This window comes from Bufo bufo, chromosome 3 (genome assembly GCF_905171765.1).
Source record: "Bufo bufo chromosome 3, aBufBuf1.1, whole genome shotgun sequence".
Classification (NCBI taxonomy): domain Eukaryota; kingdom Metazoa; phylum Chordata; class Amphibia; order Anura; family Bufonidae; genus Bufo; species Bufo bufo.
Genome location: NC_053391.1, coordinates 595328628 through 595342859, shown reverse-complemented (window position 1 = coordinate 595342859; position 14232 = coordinate 595328628). Strand labels below are relative to the sequence as shown.

Sequence of the window (14232 nt, the reverse complement as noted above, 5' to 3'; positions counted from 1 at the left end):
GCATGGATCCGGAGAAGGTCCGTGCTGTACTTGAGTGGGAGCTTCCTGAGAATCAGAAGGCATTGATGCGCTTTCTGGGTTTTGCGAACTATTACAGAAAGTTCATTTTGAATTATTCCTCTGTTGTCAAACCCCTTACTGACATGACAAAAAAGGGGGCGGATTTTTCCTCTTGGTCGGAGGAGGCGCTTGCAGCCTTTTCTAATATTAAAGAGAGTTTTGCGTCTGCTCCCGTCTTGGTGCATCCCGATGTTTCCTTACCTTTTATTGTTGAGGTGGATGCTTCCGAGGTGGGTGTGGGTGCGGTTTTGTCCCAGGGCCCTTCTCCTGCCAAATGGCGACCCTGTGCCTTTTTCTCTAAAAAACTCTCCCCGGCAGAGAGAAACTATGATGTGGGAGATAGGGAGTTGTTGGCCATCAAGTTGGCTTTCGAGGAATAGCGCCATTGGTTGGAGGGGGCCAGGCACCCTATCACCGTTTTTACCGACCATAAGAATCTGGCATACTTGGAGTCGGCCAGGCGTATGAATCCGAGACAGGCCAGATGGTCTCTGTTCTTCTCCAGATTCAATTTTGTTGTTACATTCCGACCTGGGATAAAAAATGTGAAGGCTGATGCTCTCTCTCGCTGTTTTCCGGGAGGAGGAAACTCCGAGGACCCGGGTCCCATTTTGGCGGAGGGGTAGTTGTTTCTGCTCTATATTCCGATTTGGAGGCCGAGGTCCAGGCTGCCCAGACTGAGGCACCTGCCCGTTGTCCTTCTGGGAAGTTGTTCGTGCCTCCTGAGCTACGTCACAAACTCTTTAAGGAGCATCATGATACGGTTCTTGCTGGTCACCCCGGGAGTAGAGCCACGGTAGATCTCATTGCTCGGAGATTTTGGTGGCCGGCTCTTCGTAAGTCGGTGGAGGGTTTTGTGGCTGCTTGTGAGACGTGCGCTCGCTCTAAGGTCCCTCGTTCACGGCCTTCAGGTTCCCTTCTCCTGTTACCCATACCTTCCCGTCCTTGGACACACCTGTCCATGGACTTTATCACGGATCTTCCTCGTTCCTTGGGGAAGTCGGTGATCCTGGTGGTGATGGACCGTTTTAGCAAGATGGCTCATTTCGTACCTTTCCCTGGTTTACCCAATGCTAAAACGTTGGCGCAAGCTTTTGTCGACCAAATTGTTAAATTGCACGGCATTCCCTCTGATATTGTTTCCGATAGAGGCACGCAGTTTGTGTCCAGGTTCTGGAAGGCTTTCTGTTCTCGCCTGGGGGTTCGGCTGTCCTTCTCTTCTGCTTTTCACCCGCAGTCGAATGGTCAGACTGAGCGCCTCAATCAGAATCTGGAGACATATTTGCGCTGTTTTGTGGCAGAGAACCAGGAGGATTGGTGTTCATTTCTCCCTCTTGCTGAGTTTGCTCTGAACAACCGTCGTCAGGAATCTTCTGATAAGTCACCATTCTTTGGTGCATATGGGTTCCATCCACAGTTTGGGACATTCTCGGGAGGGGCTCTTTCTGGTTTACCTGAGGAGGAGAGATTTTCCTCGTCTTTGTCTACCATTTGGCAAAAGATTCAGAGTAATCTTAAAAAGATGAGTGAGAGGTATAGGCGTGTGGCTGATAAGAGACGTGTGCCTGGTCCGGACCTGAATGTGGGTGATCTGGTGTGGTTGTCTACAAGAAATATTAAACTGAAGGTTCCCTCCTCGAAATTGGGTCCCAAGTTTATTGGGCCTTATAAAATCTTGTCAGTCATCAATCCTGTTGCCTTCCGTCTTGATCTTCCACGGGTTTGGAAGATACATAATGTATTTCACAGATCTCTCTTAAAACCATATGTCCAGCCCACGGTACCCTCCTCTTTGCCTCCTCCTCCGATTTTGGTTGATGGCAATCTGGAGTTTGAGGTTTCCAGAATTGTGGACTCTCGCATTGTCAGAGGTTCTCTTCAGTACCTCGTTCATTGGAAGGGTTATGGTCCTGAGGAGAGGATGTGGGTTCCGGTGTCGGACATTAAAGCCACTCGCCTCATCAGGGCATTTCATAGGGCTCATCCTGAGAAGGTGGGTCCTGGGTGTCCGGAGTCCACCCGTAGAGGGGGGGGGGGTACTGTCACTACCAGAGCTTTGGGACGTTCTCACAGCTCTGTTTCTCCACCCCTCTGATGATGTCACTACTAGAGCTGGGAGGAGTTCTCACTGCTCTGTTTACTTTTGGTTTCCTTCCTCCCAGCTGTTCCTCATGCATTTGATTTCCCTCTCTTTATATCACCCCTCCTCCTATTGTAGGGCGTGGATTATAGTTCTCATTTCAGTTGTAGCTCTTGCTTTAGTATCTTCACTTGTAGCTATCAGTTCACTGGACCTGTGTTCTGCTGTAGCAAGCACTCCGGATATTGCCAGCTGTCCTTGGATCCGTCTTCTCTGCGGCTTCAACACCTTCAGCTAAGTGTACAGACATTGTTGTGTACCTGATTATTTTCTGACTGGATCTGAGGTGGCCACGGTTCCCTCCATATACTGAGTAGGGCACCGGTGGCCGTGCCCCTTCCACTATTGTAGGGGTTACAGTGGTCATCAGTCTTAGGCACGTGGGCATGCCTCGTTCCGCCATTTGGATCCGGGCATGTGCTTTAGCAGCATAGGGAGAGCTTTGAGGGTCTGACAGGGGTCACCCTTTATCCTCCCTAGTTTGGGTCCGGTCAGTAGCTCTTTTACTGTGTATACTATTGTTGCTCACATACAGCCGTGACATTATTACAACAGTTTGCATATGTGCCTCCCACTTGTTAAGGGACCAAAAGTAATGGGACAGAATAAAAACCATAAATCGCTTTTTAATACTTGGTTGCAAATCCTTTGCAGTCAATTACAGCCTGAAGTCTGGAACGCATAGACATCACCAGATGCTGGGTTTCATCCCTGGTGATGCTCTGCCAGGCCTCTACTGCAACTGTCTTCAGTTCCTGCTTGTTCTTGGGGCATTTTCCCTTCAGTTTTGTCTTCAGAAAGTGAAATGCATGCTCAATCGGATTCAGGTCAGGTGATTGACTTGGCCATTGCATAACCTTCCACTTCTTTCCCTTAAAAAAACTCTTTGGTTGCTTTTGCAGTATGCTTTGAGTCGCTGTCCATCTGCACTGTGAAATGCCGTCCAATGAGTTTTGAAGCATTTGGCTGAATATGAGCAGATAATATTGCCCGAAACACTTCAGAATTCATCCTGCTGCTTTTGTCAGCAGTCACATCATCAATAAATACAAGAGAACCAGTTCCATTGGCAGCCATACATGCCCACGCCATGACACTACCACCACCATGCTTCACTGATGAGGTGTATGCTTAGGATCATGAGCAGTTGCTTTCCTTCTCCATACTCTTCTCTTCCCATCACTCTGGTACAAGTTGACCTTGGTCTCATCTGTCCATAGGATGTTGTTCCAGAACTGAAGACTTTTTTAGATGTCATTTGGCAAACTCTAATCTGGCCTTCCTGTTTTTGAGGCTCACCAATGGTTTACATCTTGTGGTGAATCCTCTATATTCACTCTGGTGAAGTCTTCTCTTGATTGTTGACTTTGACACACATACACCTACCTCCTGGGGAGTGTTCATGATCTGGCTAACTGTTGTGAAGGGTTTTTTCTTCACCAGGGAAATAATTCTTCGGTCATCCACCACAGTTGTTTTCCGTGGTCCTACGGGTCTTTTGGTGTTGCTGAGCTCACCGGTGTGTTCCTTCTTTTTAAAAATGTTCCAAACAGTTGTTTTGGCCACGCCTAATGTTTCTGCTATCTTTCTGATAGGTTTGTTTTGCTTTTTTCAGCCTAATGATGGCTTGCTTCACTGATAGTGACAGCTCTTTGGATCTCATCTTGCAAATAGCAAATAGCACACTTGAAATGAACTCTGGACATTTTATCTGCTCATTGTAGTTGGGATAATTTGGGAAGAACACACACCTGGCCATGGAACAGCTGAGAAGCCGATTGTCCCATTACTTTTGGTCCCTTAACAAGTGGGAGGCACATATGCAAACTGTTGTAATTCCTACACCGTTCACCTGATTTGGATGTAAATACCCTCAAATTAAAGCTGACAGTCTGCAGTTAAAGCACATCTTGTTTGTTTCCTTTCAAATCCATTGTGGTGTTGTATAGAGCCACAAATGTTAGAATTATGTCCATGTCCCAATATTTATGGACCTGACTGTATACTACAGCGCAATTGCTCATTCTTGTATTTTGGATATTTCACACACTTTTAGAGTGTACCCTAATTAAAAAAATATATATTAAAACCAAAAACCTGTGTTGGCTACCTCGTCCTCCTCCACCGCCGCTTCCACCTACACCGCTACGTCCACCGCCTCCTTAAACTCTGACTCCATATGGAACTCCACCTCATAAATCAAATTTTTTATTTTATTTGTACGTATTTTATTTTATATAATTTCACTACTTTGTCAGTTACATTTTCTGGTGAAATTCAGCAATTTTTGGATGTATAGTACCACTGCTATACCAAGTAGACAGGTTTAAAAAATAAAAAAAATTGTTATTTACATTTTCGGGTGAAATTCACTAATTTTGGTGTGTATAGTACCACTGCTATACCTAGTAGACCGGTAAAAAAAAATAAAAAAAATTGTCAGTTACATTTTTTTGGTGAAATTAACAAATTTTTGGGTGTATAGTACCACTGCTATACCTAGTAGACAGGTTAAACAAAAAAAATAATTGTCATTTACATTTTCGGGTGAAATTCACCAATTTTTGGGTGTATAGTACCACTGCTATACCTAGTAGGCCGGTTAAAAAAAATATAAATTGTCATTTACATTTTTGGGTGAAATTCACCAATTTTTGTGTGTATAGTACCACTGCTATACCTAGTAGACCGTTAAAAAAAATAAAAATTGTCAGTTATATATTCTGGTGAAATTCACCAATTTTTGGGTGTGATGTACCACTCCTATACCTAGTAGACCGAAAAAAAAATTAAAAATTGTCAGTTACATTTTCTGGTGAAATTCACCAATTTTTGGGTGTAATATACCCCTCCTCTACCTACTTGACAGCTTAATAAATTTCTATAATTTTTCTGTTACATTCTTGGGTTGACATTATACAATTTTAGATGTGAATAAACACCTGTTCTGCATAGGTGACAGGCAGGGGCGTAACTAGAACTGACTGGGCCCCACAGCAAATTTTTTACAGGGCCCCCTCCCTTAGGGTCCATTCAGACGTCCGCAAGTGTTTTGCGGTCCACAAAATGTGGATCCGCAAAACATGGATACCAGCTGCGTGCGTTTCGCATTTTGATAGTTCCCTATGATAGAAATGCCTATTCTTGTCCACAATTGCAGACAAGAATAGGCCATGTTCCATCTTATATTGCGGGGGCCGCGGAATGGAACTACGGATGCGGACAGCACACGGTGTGCTGTCCGCATCTTTTGCGGCCCTATTGAAATGAATGGGTTTGCACCTGTTCCGCAAAATTGTGGGACGGATGCGGACCCAGAACAACGGACGTGTGAATGGACCCTTACCTAAAATAAAACCTTTCAAAAAACCTCTTTGTCTTTGTATCACCATTTTTTGACAGCTAAAACTTTTTTTTTGATTTCTGCCTAAAGAGCTGAAGCTTTTTTTCAGGTGGATGAATTGTAGTTTTTATTGGTACCCTTTTTGAATTAAAATTATTTATATTTTTTAATAGTGAAGACATTTTTGGACATGGCAATGCTTTTTTTTTAATGTTTATTTACCTATATTTAAAACACTGTGAAAGGGGGTGATTGGAACTTTCATCCCAACCTCTGCCCACTCCTTCCTCTGCCAGCCTCCTGTACTATAGCATGCGGTACGTGGCAGCCTCCCCTCTCTGCCTCCGCTGCTCTGCCATGTACTAGTGCTTATTATGACACACATATGCATGCACCCGATGCCAGCCCAGAACCATCCTGGCATCACATTTGTGTATATGTAACTTAAAAGAGTGCCATAATAAGCACTAGTAGATGGCGCAACAGCAAGCAGAGAGGGGAGGCTGCCACGTACCGCATGCTATAGTACAGGAGGCTGACAGAGGAAGCGTGGGCAGAGGTTGTGATCTGGCTACCTGGCAGCTACATGCTGAAGGCTTCAGCATGCAGCTGCCAGGTGGCGATCCGAGCATCTGCCAGCCTCCTGTACTATAACAGAAGCAGATGCATGCATTTTATTATATAGGAGGCTGGTGGGACTGGGATGGCAGCCTGTGGCAGCTACATGCTGCAGCCTGCCATGGCTGCACACTCAGAACTTTGCCTGCTGCTGTACCTGGTCTTACCTCCCCTCCTCTCCCAGTCTGTGAACTTGACAGACTGGGAGAGGAGGAAAGGGTTAACTACTTTGACTCTGCCCTGCCCTCCTCTTTCCTCATGCCCAGAGAGGCCCCAGAACCACTGTGCACTAGTGCAGCTGCAGCAGGCAAAGAATGAGTTCTGTGCATGCTTGTTGTGCCTCCCTTCGCTCTCTGCCATGATGCGCTGCTTCTCCCAGCCTCCCCGCCCCTTGAGGAGGACTTCATTTGGGGGCGGGCTGCCACTGTGCTGCCTGAAGAGATTCATTTGCATAGTGTGCTGCCGACTTGTTCTCTGGCAAGTGTCACGCTATGCAGGCAGAAGAGGCAGCGAGTCAGCAGATAATCATGGACGGAGTCGCCCGCCGAAGCAGGCCCTGTGTTAATGAATGGGGAAGTAGGATGGATGGGAGGGGGGCGGGCCCGGCCCCTATGTGACCGCACCAAATGTAAAGGGGAGGGGATTTGGAGGTGTTGTTTTCGGGGGTGGGGCCGGCCTGAAAACATAAAATTATGTACACACAGTAAGTGTGTGTGTGAGACACTGCTCCCGGGCCCCTTGTCAGCCCGGGCCTTGAAGCAGCCGCTTCCCCTGCTTCCCTGGTAGTTATGCCACTGGTGACAGGGAATAAAATGTAATAAATTATTCAGTAATTAATGCGCACCGCATCCTTTCATTCAATGCTTAAACTTTGAAAAGTTGTGACACTTTTATGCTTTAATAATTTCTCCCATATTTCAACTCTATAATTTTAAATTGGAAAAAATTAATTCCCCCTTGGATGTGGTCTCTCTTTCTCACGCTCCCTCTCCGGCCTGGAACCCTGATTCCCCGCCACCCGTAATCACCATGGTAGGCGCATAAAAGAACATCGAAAGTTGATAGAGCAGATATCAAATTGGATCGTGAACATCACGGGGACGTGCGACATGGTGGGGCAGTAAGTGTGCACACGCCTACACAAACTGACTGACAGGGGTCAGCCCCTGCAACTTCTGGGTCTCCAAATTGGGCACATGGCCTGAGCTTGCCCTTTACCACTTGGAGGTGCTGGCCTGCCCTGCAGCCAGTGTATTGTCTGAACGTGTGTTTAGCATCACTGGAGGGGGTTATCACAGGTTATATTTCCCAATGTTTTGGGGTGTACCATAATTTTAAAAATAACATTTAAAACCAAAAAGCAGTGTAGGCTACCTCCTCCTCCCCCGCCACTTCCACCTACACCGCCACATCCACTGCCTCCTCAACCTCCTACTCCATATGGACCTCGTCCTCCTAGATCAAGATTATAATTTTTTATTTTTACCTATTTTATGTTATTTAAAGTCATTTCGCTATCCACATTTGTTTGCAGAGCACTTGCCATGCTCTTAACCACATTTTGATGCCATTTGCAGCCCTCTAGCCCTTTCCATGACATTTTTACAGCCATTTTAGTGCTCAAAAGTTCGGGTCCCCATTAACTTCAATGGGGTTCGGGTTCAGGGTCAAGTTCGGGTCCTGAACTCAAACTTTTTTCTCAAGTTCGGCCGAACCCGTTGAACCCGAACATCCAGGTGTCCACTTAACTCTAATTACAAGCATTTGCAGAAGGTCCTATTATAATAGAGGGAGATTTTAACCTAGCCCTAAACGCCAATTTAGACTCCTCCTCGAAACACACAGCACAATCAAAAAACACCCTCAATAGACTGAACAACTGCATGCGTATGATGGGTCTTTCGGATGCTTGGACAACGTTACACACTACAGATCTAGACTACACATTTTTCTCTAAAACGCACAAAACACATCAGCGAATTGACTACCTCTTTATACATGACAGTATTTTACCAGCTCTGAGAAAAACCATAATAGGCCCAACCACTATTTCAAACCATGCACCTGTATTATTACACCTAACCGTCAAAGACCTGCCTAAAAGGGACTTGTAATGGCGTCTAAATGAAACATTGCTAGACGACAAGGAGGAGTTAGAATGCTTGACGAAGCAACTTCAGTTCTTTTTTGACACATACACGACACCGGGCATGCCAGAACCTATAATATGGGAAAAGCAAAAGACATATATAAGAGGGTTATTAATAGCACTTGGTACACGAGTAAAAAAGAAACGGGATAAATTAATAACAACTCTTTTGCTACAGATCAGAGACATAGAGAAAAGCCATAAAAAACGCCTATATCTAGAACAACTAAAATTACTATTGAACACAAAAATGGCAAAAAATATGTTATACTATCAACAAAAAATGTATGCCCATGGAGACAAAGGAGGCAAATTGATGTCAGCCTTAATCAAGAAGTGCAAAGAAAAAACTTTTATAACATCAATCAACACTCAGTCAAGTAGTGTAGTCACTCGCACCTCTGACATAGCAACAGCATTTAAAGAATACTACTCTTCCTTATACAACTTAGCGAACCAAGAATCCTCATCAATCTCCCTCAACAAACAAACAAATATATCAGCTTTCTTTGAAGGCTTGGACCTCTCTACAGTCTCAGAAACTGACAGGTTAACACTCACCCAACCAATTACAATACAGGAAGTAAAAGACACGATGCTCTCTTTCTCAATGGGAAAAAGCCCAGGCCCAGATGGGCCCACACTAAGATACTATAAAAAAATTCAAGACATCCTTCTGCCACGTCTCACATTATTATGTAACAATCTACTTTATGGGGGTCATCTCCCAAGACAAGCACTGGAAGCACACATAACAATCTTGCCTAAGGAAGGGAAGGACCCAAACCTATGTTCCAGCTACAGGCCCATATCATTATTAAACATTGACATTAAAATCTGGGCTAAATTACTAGCTAGACGCCTGACTAGTATTTTACCTAATATAATTAAGCCTAACCAGATGGGTTTCGTCAAAAGTAGAGAAGGGAGACATAAGGTTATACGCCTGCTAAACTCAATGGGCCAGATTTAACATTTGCTCAAGTCAGAATATTGGAGTGAAAAAGTCGCAAATTTTTGCGCAATCGCTAAAACTGCGCAAAAATTTGCGACTTTTTCTGTTCTGCACTATGCTCGCCAGTTTTCTGAAAGTGGGCATGTTTTCTTATGTAAATGAATCTCTAGACAGATTTACTATTGCGACTATTTAAAAAGTCGCAAAAAAATGCACAATTTCACTCCAGTGAGGACCATGCTTATCTTATGAGACTTTTTAATAGAACATGCGACTTTTTCATAAAGACGTGCGACTTTTGTAAAGCTGCTTACTGACGGATAAACTGCTACCGTCAAACCACATTTATTACAGTCTTAAAGGGCCGATCATAAATCTGACTTGGCTAAAACTGACTTTAGCCATATGTGAAAGTGGAGTGAGCTGTCAGAGTCATGATAAATCTGGCCCAATATATCTGGCAAAAACAAAAAAACATCCCCTTGTGCTTGTAGGCACTGACGCGGAGAAGGTGTTTGACAGGGTCGCCTGGGATTTTATGCACTATACGAGTTATTTACAAGTTTCTGACCACTTACAAAATGTGTTCAATGTGCTGCCCATTGTGTTGGATTGTCAATGCAACCCTTTTCTCCCGCTCTTCACACACTGATAGCAACACCACAGGAGAATTGCTAGCACAGGCTTCCAGTATCCGTAGTTTCAGGTGCTGCACATCTCGTATCATCTGAAGGCAATCGTCTATGCTGTGAAGATACGAGATGTGCAGCACCTGAAATTACGGATACTGGAAGCCTGTGCTAGCATTTCTCCTGCGGTGTTGCTATCCGTGTGTGAAGAGTGGGAGAAGAGGGTTGCATTGACAATCCAACACAATGGGCAGCACATTGAACACATTTTATAAGTGGTCAGAAACTTGTAAATAACTCATGAAAGAATAAAGTTACGTTAAAACCAAGCACACCATTGTTTTTCTTGTGAAATCCCCAAAAAGTTTGATGTGTCACATGACCCTCTTCCTATTGAAAAAACAAAAGTTGGATTCAAAATGGCCGACTTCAAAATGGCCACCATGGTCACCACCCATCTTGAAAAGTTTCCCCCCTCAAATATACTAATGTGCCACAAACAGGAAGTTAATATCACCAACCATTCCCATTTTATTAAGGTGTATCCATATAATGGCCCACCCTGTACAGACAAAGCATATATATCAAGTGAATTGTCTGAAAACAATAAAAACATATTTGATAAAAAAGAATATACTGTAGGGAAAACTCATTGAATATAGGGGAAACCCAGGAAATGATTCATACATATATATAACAAGACATACATGAAAATATCTATAAGTAAGAAATGCTCTGATACATAGATATGATATATAAAAATGGTAAGTAGTGAATATTCAGATCAATAGGAGGATGTTAATGTGTCCAATTGCCAGAACACATGCACTGACGAATGTATTAAGTAGGGCTGTAGATCTTTTGTCTTTTTATATATAGTTCTGACTAAAGATTTAGGGTAGCCTCTCATGGAATTAATGTTGAAAGATTTTGTATTGTGCTTTAAAGTGTACAGGTAGGGTACAGTTTTTCCTTATCCTTCTGTACTGCCCATATGAAATGTTATTCTGCCATTTAATAAAATGGCTGCTACAATAATCGAGGTAACTGTATTGACTTTTTTTTTTTTTGCCTTCCTCTGGAACAACTTGCAGGATAACAGGCCGATTTGGATGGACAGATGTCTTTTTTCAGCCTTATAAACTATTTCACTATAAAAAAAAAAAATTGTAACGATTTTCTCCTATTTTAAAGACCATTAGATTCACAAATTCAATAGTATTTTCTGCAAAATTAAGAGTGTTCACAAATTCATAGGCTTGTTCTTCTGTGCCATGACAAAAGAAAAATTGCAGATACATTGCTCTGGCAGCTGGCCCAGGCTCTGATGTCCTTTGTGTCTTTTGGGGAAAATGTATCCTGATATTCTTCACTGAACCTCACCTCATTCTGCAGTATTGCAAGGGTTTACTTCTCTTTGGTTCTGTGTGCAGCTGCTAGGCTATTTCTAATGTGCTAATCAGCTTCTGCTATATATGCCTGAGAAAATTGTCTATCTAGCTTGCTAGAAAGTATATTGTTCTGTTCGTCTGCTCCTATACCAAACTCTGCCTTTTTCATGACTCTGACCCTCCTCTGCCTGAGCCGACCCTTTGCTGCCTGACCTCAGACTTGTTTCATGGATTTGCACATACTCTGCCTGCCCTAACCTTGGTTTGTCCCTGATAAGGATTCTGCCTTGGTGCCACACAAAGGTGACTTCCCCCCTCCCTCTTCATCCCCATTGTAGTGGCTTAGTGGCTCTCCAGCAAAGACCAGATCCGGGAATTGGGGATAAGGGTGAAAACTAAGGGACTGCCAAGATAATGCACTTTTGAATAATAAAAAAGTCAAACCTGTTGGTTAGCGCATGGTTCTTCACCCACTGCTCATTATGAATTTGGAGTAATGGATTATGTTATTGGCAAAATGGTGTCTGAAATGCATCACATGCCTTGAATTATCATTGTTAGATATTTATTATTTAATATCTTTAATTTATTTTTAAATAAATTCACTTGATCTCCAATGCACTAAAATTCTCTATTGAGAAAGTGAGGGGACTATGCAATATATAGGGACTCAAAACTTACTCAAAACTTGAGTGAATGAAGTCCTCATTTCAGCAATGTACCTGACAAAGAGGGAGGCCCTCCCTCAAAATGTGTTGCTCCTTTCACCCCTTTTTTTTTGTTGTGTTTTGATAGTTTTAATTAAATGCTGTCAACCTCAGCACCCATCACCTGTTTTCTTCACTCTACTCCATGAATAATGCTTTTTGATGTCATAGAACACAATGATCTCTTTAGCTGTTCAAAAGAATAGGTCACTGGTGCAAGCTGATATTCAACATGTAACAACCCAAACAAAAATGCAGGATTTTTAAAGGTGCATCTAGGGGTCTAGAGTGGCTTAGCAATTAATACAGACTGATAAAAGGTTAATATTGATATCCATTGAGTCCATGCCAGTTCAAAATTAATATTTAATATCTGTGGAGGTCTAGTGGTTAATAGTATTAGATTTAACTCAATGTTTTCTAATAAACTGCTCAGAGGGGGCGGGGGGTGCATAATTACTAGGAATTCTTCCCCCTAGTTCCAGCTCCATACATATTTGCCCATGGTGATCCCTAGTCTGAAACACCAAAAGAACACCAGTAAATAAAATCTAGTCCAATTATTGTTTTGGATCTAATGAAAACATGTCCAAATAAAGAAATGAATAAGAAATATGTTTATTTCTACTCAAGCTACTTCCGTAATTGGAACATCATTTTTTAATCGGGTCTCAAAAGAACAAAACAAATGGCTTATTATTCCCCATAATGAACAATAATTGTAACACAATTACCATTTTAAAAAGTGCTCTTGTGATTTATTCCCTAATGACCTACAGTTAATTATAACCCAATTGTTATTAAAGCAGTGCAAGAAGATCGAAAGTGGAACATCTGCGGAAGACATAATGAAAGGTGTGATTCATCTGCAGCTTCTATATGTGGTTACATATACCATACTACTTTAACATATTTTGACATCTATGACTTACCATGTAAATTCAATCATTGTAATAACTACTCTTATTTTCACCATCTTACTATGTCCTTCTTCGCAGGTGTGGCAGAGTCTATCCAATCCATGACTCTAGTTAACAAGTCTTTTGTAAGAGAGTTTGAAATAATGGGAATTACCACCGACCCAGACTTGCAACATATCCTATTTACTTTGTTTCTATTGATTTACCTTTTAAGTCTTATTAGCAATACAAGCATCATGATAACAATCCTCGTTATTAACGACCTTCACAGTCCAATGTATTATTTTCTCAGCAATCTGTCCTTCTCAGATCTGTGCTATTCTTCAGTAATTTCTCCTAAAATGCTGTTTGATTTCTTTCTGGAAAGAAAATTGATCTCATTTATTGGCTGTGTGCTTCAGTTATATTTCTTTAGTTTGTTTGCCACTATTGATGGCTATATGTTGTCTACCATGGCCTATGATCGCTATGTTGCAATATGTCACCCTCTTCTGTATGTATTAATAATGAACAGAAGGAAATGTGTGATTCTCACAGTTATTGTCTATATTGGAGGTTTATTTACTGCGGCGATCCATACTTCGTGCACATTTGTATTACCGTTTTGTGGTCCTAATGTAATTAACCATTTCTATTGTGACATTCCTCCACTAATGGAGCTCTCTTGTGCAGATACATATACGAGCAAAATGATTATATTTGGTGTAGTCTTTTGCCTTGGACTTTTTTCAGCAATCGTCGTATTAGCTTCATATGCATATATTTTTTTCACTATATTGACAATTCACTCATCAGAAGGTAGACACAAAGCGTTTTCAACATGTTCCTCTCATCTATTTTGCGTTTCCTTATTTTATGGAACGGTTTTCTTCATGTACCTCCGTCCGGCTTCCAGCTATTCTGTTACACAAAACAAGATAGTATCTGTATTCTATACTATGATAATTCCTATGATGAACCCAATTATTTATTGCCTACGAAACAAAGAAATTAAAGAGGCTGTGAAGTCCTACATGAGTAGATTACTAGTGCACACCAGAAATTGCTAAGGTCAGTACTATTATTGGCATTAAGGCTGGACACTGCCATGATGTTGTAGCTACGTGGACATTTCTCCATGTCCCAGGCTTGTATGCAAGCTTTGGGTCAAATTTACTATTAGTCTTTAGAATTAGATGCAAGTTTTAAAGCAAAATAGATTTATAGCTAAAGTCATAAATTTGCATACATCTTAGCCACATTCATTGAAACTCATAATCCTGACATGTAATTCTAGTACTTCAATCATCAACTGTTGCTCCATCTGTAATATACCATGAC

The 14232-nt window shown here is 42.1% G+C and overlaps 1 protein-coding gene across 1 annotated transcript; it reads left to right on the top strand.

Moving 5' to 3' along the window:
- Positions 1-13013: 13013 nt before the first annotated feature.
- LOC120993936 (olfactory receptor 1002-like) lies at positions 13014-13961 on the top strand. Its single transcript, XM_040422398.1, has one exon. The coding sequence runs from the start codon at positions 13014-13016 to the stop codon at positions 13959-13961; it is 948 nt and encodes a 315-aa protein (XP_040278332.1).
- Positions 13962-14232: the final 271 nt, after the last annotated feature.

What these genes read in the sequence shown, in the direction of transcription:
- LOC120993936 (XM_040422398.1), top strand. Translation starts at nt 13,014, where the DNA reads ATGACTCTAGTTAACAAGTCTTTTGTAAGAGAGTTTGAAATAATGGGA.